The 12,332-nt window shown below is 54.6% G+C and overlaps 1 protein-coding gene across 13 annotated transcripts; it reads right to left on the bottom strand.

Annotated features, from left to right (window-relative positions):
* Positions 1-603: 603 nt before the first annotated feature.
* SH2D3A (SH2 domain containing 3A) lies at positions 604-10,965 on the bottom strand. 13 transcript variants are annotated; one of them, XM_060145391.1, is made up of 13 exons: positions 10,853-10,964; positions 10,421-10,588; positions 9,628-9,875; positions 7,804-7,940; positions 5,830-6,179; positions 5,384-5,460; positions 4,062-4,178; positions 3,404-3,876; positions 3,155-3,270; positions 2,824-2,998; positions 2,624-2,735; positions 1,905-2,090; positions 604-1,024 (listed from the first exon to the last, which is right to left on the bottom strand). In XM_060145391.1, the coding sequence occupies exons 4-13, from the start codon at positions 7,870-7,872 to the stop codon at positions 762-764; spliced, it is 1,938 nt and encodes a 645-aa protein (XP_060001374.1). In that variant the 5' UTR covers positions 7,873-7,940; positions 9,628-9,875; positions 10,421-10,588; positions 10,853-10,964; the 3' UTR covers positions 604-761. The 13 variants fall into 13 exon arrangements, with proteins under 13 accessions (XP_060001374.1, XP_060001375.1, XP_060001379.1 ...); XM_060145395.1 differs by having other exon boundaries at positions 775-1,079; XM_060145397.1 differs by having other exon boundaries at positions 830-1,024; positions 1,905-2,116.
* Positions 10,966-12,332: the final 1,367 nt, after the last annotated feature.

Raw genomic sequence — 12,332 nt, 5'->3', positions numbered from 1 at the left:
GATATCAAATACCACCCTCCTTAAGGGCCACACAGGGAACGAGGAAGGGGAAGCGAACTTGGGGACACCATAGACAAACCCCGCCCCTTCTTAGGAGTTGGGTGCTTGTCTCTGACTCTAGTAGGGAGGAGGGTGCCAGACATCACCCCTTTGGTGTTCACTGCAGCTCACCAAGGACAGGTAGCACCTGTTGAGCACCTACTGTGTGCCAGGCATTCTTCACCTATGAACTCATTCAAACGTTGAGCTTTCATCCCCACCATAACCCCTAGAAAGTACACGGCCCCACTTTTACGTTGAAGGCCAGCACAGAGAAGTCAAGTGATCTAGTAGAAGTCACACAGCTTTTTTTTTTTTTTTTTTTTTTTTTTTTCAGTATGTGGGCCTCTCACTGTTGTGGCCTCTCCCGTTGCGGAGCACAGGCTCCGGATGCGCAGGCTCAACGGCCATGGCTCACGGGCCCTGCCGCTCCGCGGCATGTGGGATCTTCCCGGACCAAGGCATGAACCCGTGTCCCCTGCATTGGCAGGCGGACTCTCAACCACTGCGCCACCAGGGAAGCCCAGTCACACAGCTTTTAAAACATATTTGAACTCAGGCCTCTTACAGATCTGCAAGTTCTCTTTAACGTTAAAAGCCACACGTTCACCCTTTGTGGGATATGCGAGGGGGCATGTGGGAGAGGGCGTCCAGAGCCTCCAGACATCTGCGTCTTCTAGTGTGGGGAGGAGGCTGCCCTCCGCCAGGATCAGTGTGCCTTTTTAGGGCACAGGGTGGGTTCTTGCAAACCAGGTCCCCTCCTGTGAGGCAGGGTGCAGGTCCCCACTGCATTTGGCTGTGTGAGGAAGCTTGGGCGGCTTCCTTGGTCTCCATGGAAGCCTTGGTATCCCAGCGTGAAGATGGGGGCGGTCTGTGCTCTCAATGGTCAGGCTCCAGGCGCTGCGACAGGGCGGTGAGGACGCGCTGGAACTTCTCAAGACGTGTGGCCCACGGCGCCCCAGCTCCTTGGCTCCCCCAGAGCAGCCTCCTCAAGAAACCAGTGGTCAGGGCCTCTCTCAGCTCCGGGTGGGGCCGGAATCCTGGGGGCGGGGCCAGGTGGGGCTGGGGGCAGGGCCCAGGCAACTGCCTTGCCCCTCCCACAACTGCCTTGTTCCCTCGGGACTTTGACCCCGGAGGGACTCAGCCTGAGATTACCTGGACATCTGGGTAGGGTTAGCCGGGAGGGGGCTCCTGAGTCTGCAGCAGTGGGGGTGGGGTGGCTGAGGGGCTCGGTGGGTGTACCGGGGCAGTCTGTTCCTGGGGCGAGATCCTGGGGGACCCACTTTAGGGGTTGTGCCTGGAGATGGAGCCACGCCCGAGGGTGGGATTTGGGGTCCGGGCCGTCCTTCGCGACAAACTTGCGGGGGGAGGAGGTTGGCCCATGTTGGAGGGACAGGGGGGCTAAGGTCACCAGTGAAGGCAGGGACGACCCAGGTCGGGGATCCTGGAGGCTGGTCTGCCCCAGGGCAGGAGAGGGGTGTGGCTCTGAGCTCTGCGGGGGCGCCGTTCTATTCTACCAGGTTGAAGGTCTGAGTCATTTAGGAGGGAGCTGGGCATTCTTGGTGGCGGATCGAGATCCTCTAGGCGCAGGGCCTTGCCAGGTGGAAGAGTGGGAGTTGGGCCCTGTGGGCGTGGCTCTGGGGGGCTGGGCCGCCCTTTGGGGTCAGTGTTTCCGTCTACACTGCAGGTTGCGGCGCGTGTTAGGGTGAGAACCCCGTGGGGCCGGGCCGTCCCAGTTTGGGTGGGGCTCTGGGAGGCGTGGTGGGAGGCTCTAGTCCCTGGCCCGGTGGGTTTGGGGGCACCGAGTTGGAGCATGAGGGGTGTTCCGGGACCCTCTGGCAACCCGGCGCAGAGGAGGCGCTCACCTCGCAGGCGCCGAGCCGCCGCCTCGCGGAATCTGGGCGCGTCCCGGGCCAGCAGACGCGCCCGGTGCAGGGTGCGCAGCAGCCGCTCGCAGCTCTCGTCCAGGGGCCCGGGGAGTTCCTCGCCCTCCAGCAGGCGCACCGCGGGCGCCACGTGCGGCAACGCCACCTCCCCCGGGTCGCAGGGTCCTGTTGGGGGAAGGGTCTGGGCTGGGCTACGGGCAGAGGGCGGGTCCTAGGGTGAAGGGGTGCGACATACATTGGGCCGAGGCACCCTAGGACAAAGCAATGGTTGGGGTCTGGGTCAGAAACAGAGGCTTGAGCCTGGCCCAGAGCAGGACCGGGGAGTGGCCTAGGGCAGGGGCGGAGCCTGGGACAGAGTGAGGGCGGGGCCTAGGGATTAGTTCCCGACCGAGACTCGCACAGAGGGCGGGGGTTAGGGCGAGGAGGGCGGAGCCTTGCTTAAGGGGCGGAGCCTAGGACCGAAACAACGGGCGGAATGTAAGGCCAAGGTGGAGCCTAAGACAGAAGGAAGGGGCGGGGTTTGGCACGAGACCAAGAGGCCAGAGCCTAGCATAGAGCTGGATGTGAATCAGGGGCCGGGCCTAGGGCAGGGGGCGTGGCTTAGGAGAGAAGCAGGGGCGGGGACCTAAGACCCGGGCGGGGCTTAGGACCGGATTGGGATTCCGCTTAGTTACCACTCATCGAAAGATGCTACTCACCGGCGCCCTCATCCAGCGCCCGCATCAGTGGCTTCAGCTCCTGCTCGAAGGCCAGCGCAGCCTCGGTGTGGCTCCTTCGCAGCTGGCGCCACGTGCGTTCCAACCGCGACACCTGGAGGAAGAGAGCTGAGCCCGCCTCCTCTCCACTTTTTCCCATCACTTGCTCTCTGGCCTCCTCCCCATCCCCGCTTCCTACGCACCTGGGGCATGAGCAAGGCGCCCATGACCGCGGCCAGTCCGGGCAGGTCTCCCGCCGCCCCTGGCCGCAGCGCCAGGGCCAGCTCCACCAGGCCCCTCAGGGCGGCCGCGCGCTCCTCCAGCGGCCCTGCGCAGCCCAGCACTGCCAGCGCCCCCGCCAGTGCCAGCGTCTCGAGCCTGTGGAGGCGGAAGGCAAGGGTCTGGGGGCAGTGGGGAGGTTTGCAATGCGGGGGTGAGGAGGGACAGTCGGTGGCATTGCCCATGCCCCACCTCCCTAGGGGACCGTGAATGGGGAGATTTGGAGACCCTAGGGATTCCAGGTGGCTGGCTCACCTCTCCAGCAGTTCCAACCTCAAGCGATGCCCATGGGGAAGTGTGAGCAGTTCCAGACCAGAGGCGACCCCCATGGCGCCCCGCTGAGCCTTGGTCACTCCCAGGAGGCCAGTCGCCTGGCGATGGGGGCCCAGGGTAAGAGTAGAGAAGTCAAGGGAGCAGGGTGAGTATACAGATGTGAGGTGGGGTTGGCCCTTGTCCTGGCTTCAGCCCCTGCCTGGGGAGGAAAAACCTCTGTAGGTGACCCACCTGGCAATCCACCAATAGCAGGTGGAGAGCGGTGCTCCCAGGATGGTGCTCCAGGAACAGGCCATGGAGAGTATGCAGGACTTCAGTTTCCAGAGGCCGATTCTGGGAGCCCAGCAGGCAGAAGGGGTTGTCAGGTGGGCAGAAAGAGACCTCTGCCTGCGGTCTTGCAAAACATCCGTCCTCCTCCTCAGCCTCCCACCATGGTGCCTCTGGCTCTGGGCAGCTGTGGCCAGCAGGTGTTCCCTGGACCCTGGGCACTCGGGGCACCAGCTCACAGTACGTTGGGGGGCATCCAGAGGCATCAGGCAGCATCAGTGAGGATGTTCGAGGTGGCTTGGTTGGTGCCTTGGCATGAAGCTGCCCATCAGAGGCCCTGAGGCTGTCAGCAATGGACCCCAGGGGAACGGGCACCTTTAGCAACACGGAGTCACTACCTGTCCGAGGCAGGGCAGATGCAGGCATAGTGGAAGCTCCTGGGTGTCATACAAGAGGGGGTGAAAGAGGTACACAGAGAAGATAGCTGGGAGGGGTCAGTGGCTTCATGGGCTACTAACCTCCTGGTTCATCCACTCATTCAGCCAATAACCAGGTATCCCAGCCTATCTTGGTGCGGCTTTGAAATTGAACAACTTCACCAACATCGATGCTACACACTTACCAATGGTTTGAAAACGAACTTTCTCTGACACGTATGTAGTTTTGCAATTTTTGAATACTACATTGCAAGTTTGAATTCTTTGTTTTTGCCCCTCTGACTGAAGATGGTAAGCCCTGACTGTATGAAATTAAAATGAAAAATGTCATTCAAAATTCACAAAGCTACATAAGCATCAAAGAAACTGAATTTATCAAAATTTCAAATGACGGCTTCTGTTAAGTTTGTGGCATATTTACTTCTGAGGTTATTGGAACTTAAAACTGCACCCAGACTTTTGGGAGACTCTGTATTTACTAAGCATTTAAGTCGACCCTGTTATAGGGGCTCAAAACCTCCCCACGGTTCCCAGCTTGCTCTGAATAAGGGCCAAAGTCCTCATATTAGTCCAAGAAGCCCTCACAGTTTGAGCCCAATCTCTCGTGACTTCCCCCTCACTCCCAGTGTTTCTGCTACACTCACCTCCTTTTGGTTCAGTGAACAGTTCAAACTCTTGTTCTGGCCCCAGGACCTTTGCAATGGCTGTTCCCTCTGCCTGGGTCATTCTCATCCAATTATCCACATCGTTCCCTCCTTCATCTCCTTCAAATCTTTCTCCATGGGACCTTTCCTAACTACTACTTAAAATTGTAATACTCATTACCATTCGCATACTCCTTACTGTGTCCTGCTTTTAATTTTTAACCCAAAGCATACGTAATTGACTCATTTTTGTTGTTCATGGCCCTTCTTCCTCTAATAGGATGTTGGCTCCACTTGAGCAGGGATCTTTGTCTTTCTTGTTCATTGACATATCTCAGCACTTAGCAGAGTGTCTGGCACACAATGAGGGCTCATGTTGAATTGGGGGGGGTGTGGACAGGGCAGTCAGGGTATAAGGGAGACTCCTCCTTTATGTAGGATGGTCAGGATCAGCTGCTTTGAAGAACTCACATTAGATGAGAAGGAGTCAGCCAGGTAAAGATTAGGGAATGGGCTTTCCAATGGTGAGAACAGCAAATGCAAAGGCCCTGAGGCAGGAACAAATTTGGAAGGTTCCAGCAACTGAAAGGAAGACTATGTGGCCAGAGTGAGTACGGGATGTGAGAGGAATTATTAGAGAGGTCAGCCATGGTTAGAGAACAGAGGGCTTCTTGGAATCATCATAAACCCACATTTTTAAGCACCTACAAAGTTCCTTAGTCCTGTGTTTTTTCGTCACCATGACAACATTGAGAGCATCACCATCTCTTTTTTCCAGGAGGTTAAGTCACCTGCCAAAGTTCACCTGGGTAGTGAGTGGCAGAGCAATCTCTGAGCTATGTATTGTCCTGGAAGACCCTTACCTGAACCAGGGTGGTCTTCTGTTGGCTGCCCCATATGCTCCAAGCCTGCGGGCTGACTGTCACTCCGCTTCCTAGCCCTGGGGACAGAGATGGGGGAGATGTGTTGTCCTACTCTGCGCAGAGCAGCCCCCATCAACACCCGTAAAACCTTACATCCCGTCATTCGGAACCGGTGGATCCCAACCAGGGTGCCTGATACCCCCAGGGGACACTTGGCAACGTCAGGAGACATTTTTGGTCGTCACAACTAAGGGGAGGACGTACAGAGGATTCTACTGGCATCTAGTAGATAGAGGCCAGGGACGCTGCTGAACATCCTACAATGCACAGAACGGTCCCCCACAGCCAAGAATAATCTGGCCGCCAATGTCACTAGTGGACAGTGCCGAGGTGGAGGACCCTGGGGGGTGTTGGGTGTCGTCAGGGAGGTTGGGAGCCTGTGGTACCTGAGTGGCTCTGTCCAAGCCGGGCCGTCTGGGAGGGTGTCTTCACTAAAGCTGCGTCGAATAGGTCCTTGCCGCGTCACTGGCCTGGATGCCACAGCTCCCGTGGCCTGGGACAGTGTACGCTGGCCGGTCACATAGCTGCGAACCAGGGCAGGCAGGCTTGGGAAACGCTCATCCTCCAGCTGAAAGAGGGCTGTGGGCCGGCCTGGCCGGGGGCGCAGGGCCACACGGAACACCTCGAAGTGTAGGACTGAGCCCCGCCAACGGCAGGAGATCACAGGGTGGCCCCCACGGGACTTAGATGCACGAACTAAGAAGTCACCATCTTGCTGGAGGAGGGCCTCAGCCTTCTGGGGATGGAGGACAGGGGCAAGGGGTTTAGGCATAAGCCTGTATCAGTAGTTAATGATGACTCCCCACCCCCCTCCACCCACTCAAAAAACCCCAGAGACTGGATACCATTGTGTCAGACCATTTCTTCTTTTTTCATAGGCATACCTCTGGACTACATTTCCCAGGCTCCCTTGCAGTTAGCTGTCATGTGACAAGATCTGGCCAATGGTATGAGGGCAGAAGGGCTGTGGGGAATGTCCCGACCTGACCAATAAAATTCTCCTGTACAATCCTACAGGTTCTGTCCTGTCAGTTGATGTCTCCAAAGCCCTAGGGGATGGCGAAGACACAGGATGGAAAGGGCTTGGGTCTGACTCATTTTGGAGCTCTGCATCCCCTCAGGTTGTGACATGAACTAGCCCTTAAATTTTTTTTTTCTAATATTTATTTATTTAGGCTGCACCGCGTCTCAGTTGCGGCATGCGGGATCTTTAGCTGTGGTATGTGACTCTTAGTTGCAGCACGTGGACCCTTAGTTGCAGCATGCATGTGGGATCTAGTTCCTCGACCAGGGGATCAGACCTGGGTCCCCTGCATTGGGAGTGTGGAGTCTTGCCCACTGGGAGTGCAGAGTCTTCCCTGGACCACCAGGGAAGTCACACCCTTAAATGTTGATCAAGTCTGGCTGGTGACATCTTGGGAATGTTTTTTACAGCCACTAGCCAGCACTGACTTATGCAACTTCCAACCCAAGGACATGCACTGAGCTTGCTATGCAAATGTGGCTTCCAGAAAAGCCATTCACTGGGTCCTTCCAAACAGACTGTGGCCTTTAAATCAACCTTTAAAATAATGGTCAAGCAGTCTTATGCCAGCCATGGTGGCTGGTGTGAAAACAGGGGCTGAGGGCCACAACATTGCAGAGGGGAAAAGTGGAGCTGGTGATGGGGGCTGGGGACTGGACAGTATGCACCATGGGCACACGTATAGCCCTTGTTATTTGCCAGGCACTGTTTTAGTTGTAAAATGTATGAACTCACTTCATCCTTTACCAAGGTTAAGAGGTAGGTACTATTATGCCCATTTTACAGATGGGGAAACTGAGGCCCAGAGATATCGAATACCTTGCCCTAGTTCACACCCAATGTGAGTTGTAGGGATGGGACTTGAACCCAGGCTGTCTGGTGCTAAAGTGTGGTGTTTTAACCACTAAGCTACACTGCCTCTCATGATTTGATTGGATACCCCAGGTCCTGGAACTCCTGAAGGTGACCCCTAAGTTGGAGATGAGGGTGAGGAACTTTGGATTGAGAGGGAGATGGGCCCCTGGCGGCCACGGGTGGCCTGGGATCCAGAGAGAGAAAGCAGAGCCAAGGGGTGGTTTCAGGGGTCATTAGGACCCTCTTCAATCCCCAACACCATCCTCAACACCGTCCCAAAGGAAGTGATAATTTAAATATAAGAAGTGACATGCCACACCAACGAAGCTTCAAGACAGTCCCCAGCCCTTGAACCACTCTTTCCGATAGACCTTGACCCTAAGCCCCTCATCTGGGATCCAGGAGTACCCAGTAAGTCAAAGGTCAAAGGGGTGAGACTCCCCATCAGATGGTCCTGAGGTCCTGCAGGAGGCAGCGGTACCTGGCGGGACAGTGGGCCGTGGTACCAGGGTTGGCCAGCAAAGTCCTCTCCATCCTGTGGCACCTGCATGGAGCTCTCAGGGGCAGAGGCTGCAGGGGCTGTGCTTTGTACTTCCAACAGGCCCCAGTCTTCCTCATCTGTAAAATGGGAATAGTTACTCTTGAATCCTGAGCATCCGGCTCAGCCCTTCCATGTTCCTCATGGTTCTGAAGACAGCAGCCCATATCTTATTGAACCTTAAAATGCAACTCTCTCTGTATATGCATATATAAAAATATATATTGTATTTTAATATATAGTATATCTTTACATAAATTATATATAATATATTAAAATATTTTAATGTATACTATATATTTTAATATAGAATATTTATATTTAAAATATATAAATATAATTATATATAAATATTTATATTTAAAATATATAAACATTTTTGTATAACTATTTATATATTTATACTTTAAGTTAAAGATGTTACCCATAGTCCGATTATATACCTTAATTATAAATTATATCTGAATTATATTTGAGATATATATATATATATATCAGATTAAAATCTGGCTATGAGTAACTTTAATTTAGAATAGGCTGTGATTTCATGGAAAGAGTCATGCATTCACCGGGATTCTTGCAAAGGGAAAAGACCTCTGCATTGCTTTCAAATGTAATGCAGTTTTTTTATGCAGATGACATGCTGCTACGTTTTGGCGAAATTTAATTAACAAATTCACTCAAACCAACATTCATGGGGCACCCACTGTGTGCAAGATGCCCCTTCTCGGCACTAGAGACCTAGCAGTGAACAACACAGACCAGCATTCCTGTCCTTAGGGATGTTCTAGTAGGGAAGACAGTGATTGGAAAAAGAAGTAACTAGATGAGGAAGTATAGGATAGATCCGAGAGACCTAAACAAGAAACTGAAACCAGGGATGGGGTATGAAGATTCAAGGGGTGGAGTTAAGATTTTTCCATAGGGTGGCCCGGGAAGGTCTCTGTTGGTGAACACTGGGAGGATTTTGAGGGAGCAAGCCAGGTGGTTCTTGGGGTGAAAGAAATTGTAGGCTGGGGAGAATTTAATTTACTGAAGTCCATAGCATCTCAGCCACCTATATGCATACTCAAAGGTTCTTAGATTGTACAGAAATCTAACCCATAGGTGCCTTGCCAATGTAAGGCCACTTTTTTTTTTTTTTTTTTTTTTTGCGGTACGCGGGCCTCTCACTGCTGTGGCCTCTCCCGTTGTGGAGCACAGGCTCCGGACGCGCAGGCTCAGCGGCCATGGCTCACGGGCCCAGCCGCTTCGCGGCACGTATAATCTTCCCAGACCGGGGCATGAACCCGCGTCCCCTGCATCGGCAGGCGGACTGGCAACTACTGCGCCACCAGGGAAGCCCCATGTAATGCCATTTTTAAGGACATTAGAGGGTCATATTTTTGTAGACTTGTCAGCAAATAAGCATTTGCAGATTTTCGTATTTTGGAGCAGATCCATTTCCTTATTACTGCAGTCAAATTTAGGTCTCAGATGCTTTAGGACATGTTAATCATGGCGCAGGCCTCAGGCCCCAGTGTGTCTCAAGTGTCTGGTGGAAAAAACTGCCCTGGATGGGAGGGAAGCAAGCGGTTTGCTTTTTGCTTCCCCTGCCCCCAAGATCTTCTGGGCCTGGCGGGGTCTGCAGGGAAATAGCACCCTGATTCTTATGACCTGAGTCAGCTGGGCTGAGGGCCTGAAAGGGTCAGGAAGTTCCCAGACTGGCCCTAGGTGGCTTAAGGGGCGGGGGAGCTGAGCAGAGTGCTGTCTCCCGGTGCCACATACCTGAAAGCCAGGTGTGTCTCCTGGATGCCTGAGCACTTCCTGTTTGTCACCTGGGCCAGGCCCAGCCTTGGTCTTAAGAGTCCCCGGACTCCAGCTTCCTCTGTCTTAAGTGCCCCTTAGTGGGTGTGGTGGTGCGTCGCTGACAAGGCTCTGATTAGTTCAGGGGGAGCTCAGAGTGGGCACAGGTCAGCCACAGGCCAATTAAGTCATCCACCTGCCCTGCGTCCTTTGGAATAATTTCTGGATATCTGGGCAGAAGAGAGAGGAACAGGGCAGAGTCAGGAGAGGGGGTGGGTGAGAGGCAAGCTTGGGGAAAGGAGGAAGGGGATTATTCATGCTCTGTTGGCCACATACACGTACACACATGTGCAGGAGGGCAGCCACCTGCACAGAGACACAGGGACACAGGTGGACGCGGAGCCTCAAACTTGAGCAAACATTGACTGGTTGAATGCTTACTGCGTGCCAGGCTCTGTTCTAGACCCTGGAGAAACAGTGATGAATGAGACCAAGGCCCTTCCGGTGGGCAAGACACAAAACAAATAAGCGCAGGATGAATGAAGAAGGTAATATCTAAGGGTGAACAATGAAGGTGATAAAACAGGGAAATGTCAAGGAGGCTGGCTGGGGCAGGCCACGTTAAACAGGTAGTCAGGAGGCTCTCTCCCACCAGGTGACGTAGGAGCTGAGACCTCAGTAGAGGGGAGACAGTGATGCAAAGATGCGGAGAAAGAGCAGTCCAGGTGGGGATACGGCAAGTGCAAAGGCCTGGAGCTTGCTTTTTACATCTTACATCATCAGGGAGACTGGTGGGGCTGCGTGCTGTGAGCCAGGAGTGAAGTGGAGAGCAGTAAGATAGGCAGAGACGATGCAGGAACTGGTGGACGTCGAATTTTCATCTCAGTGGGGTGGAAGGGGAGCTGCGGGACGGGTTTCAAGCGAGGGAGGGGCACGATCTGGTCTGTGGTTTAAAAACACCGTTCAGGCAAAAGTGGAAGCAGGGAGGCTTTCCGTGTTGCACAGAAAACACGCTTGGAGGAGGACGCCCAGGTACACGGACACGAGTGATACACAGCGTCCCAGTCAGGCGACCCCTTTTACGTTCGCGGACGCACGTGGACAGACACCCAGATCCTCCCTGAGAGCTGGTGGCCCCACCTGGAAAAGAGAACTCCCTGCCCCAGTAATCTCCCGGTCCTGCATCTGCCTGGGGCCCCTCACTCACCTGGGCCGGGACCCGCGGAGCTCCCAAGAACCTGGGGCCTGGCGGAAGCCTGAGGCTCTGCGGCTCCCGACCCCTCCCTCCCCGTCCCAGCCAGGTCCAGCCTTCACCCACCGCGCCCGAGCCCCAACACCTGGTCCCTCCCATTTAAACCCCGCCCCTCCAGGCCCCGCCCCTTCTCCAACCGTAACCTCCGGGCTCTCACCCCACCCCCTTGTTCTCGCCCCGCCCCCTTAGAAACGTTCTTTTCGCTAACCACGCCCCCTTCAGGTAAAACCTTCTTCCCGTAGACCACGCCCCCTTGGGAAACTCCGTTCCTACTAGTGGACCCCGCCCCCTTAAATTTGCCCCCGCCCTTCTCGGGCTGACCACGCCCACTCATCTCCTCACTCCTCTTTTAGTTCCGCCCCTTAGAGCCAGGCCCCTCGATTCCGCTTAGGGCCTCCGGCTGGTCCTAAGCATCCCTGGCCCCTTGGGAAGGGGCAAGGCGGTGTCTCCTAAGCCCCTCAGTGTTCCGGGCAGGGGCGGGGCGGTCCCTACGGGCTCTCTCGCCTGCCAGGGAGTGGTGGCGGCTGTGACGTGACCGGGTGAGCTTCCTCCAGACCACCCCCCTCGGTTTCCGGGAAGGAACCCCATTGGGTGTCGGGTTTTGTGGAGAGAGATGCGGGAAAACACGACAGCCTCTCCTAGTAACAGAACGTTGGAGCTGATCTAGACTCTGGCAGGACTGGGGGATAAACTTTCAGGTGGTTTCCTACGTGGAGGGAAGGAGGGGAGGGGGGCTTCCATCCTGTCGCCCGGAGACAAGGGTGAGAAAGGTGGGGGAGGGAGGGATCTGGAACCAGACAGAGGACGCTCTGGCCAAGTTTATTGAGGGCGCATAATAATGACAACAGAATTGAAAGCAGTAGCTGCAGCTAACATTCATTAAGCGCTTACTGTATGCCAGGACTGTTCTCTTTGCTTGCCCAGCTTCAACACATTGCATTTTTACGTAGACCTCTCAATGAGATGGGTACTGTTTTCATCACCCCATTTTCTAGATGCAGAAACTGAGGCATGGGACAGCTCAGCCCAAGTTTGCCCAAGTTTGACACGGCTTGTGATTGGTCAAGGTGGGATTCAAGCCCGGAGCCCTGGAGCGCTATCCTGTCTTCCTCTGATCTTTGCAGCCCCACCATCTCTGACCCCTACCGTAATTCTAAACGGTGAAGGTTACTGTCACTCACTTTACAGATGAGAAAATTGGCGCATAGAGAGCCACGGATGGTTGGGGAAGAAAGTTTTGGTGCCTGTAGGATCGTAAATCTGGGAATTTCCAGGCTGGGCTTCCCCATTTGCCAATGTGGAAGAGACTCCAGTCTCAGGACAGGCTGAGGGGTATCCCTTCCTTGACCCACCCCCCGCCTGGTTTTGATACAGTCAGAGGGTAGGGGGTATGTCCAGTGAAAGGAGTCTAGCGCCCCTTAGTGGTTACAATAAT

Source organism: Lagenorhynchus albirostris, chromosome 3, assembly GCF_949774975.1.
Source record: "Lagenorhynchus albirostris chromosome 3, mLagAlb1.1, whole genome shotgun sequence".
In the NCBI taxonomy this organism is placed as follows: Eukaryota; Metazoa; Chordata; class Mammalia; order Artiodactyla; family Delphinidae; genus Lagenorhynchus; species Lagenorhynchus albirostris.
This window is presented reverse-complemented; position numbering and strand designations above follow the sequence as displayed.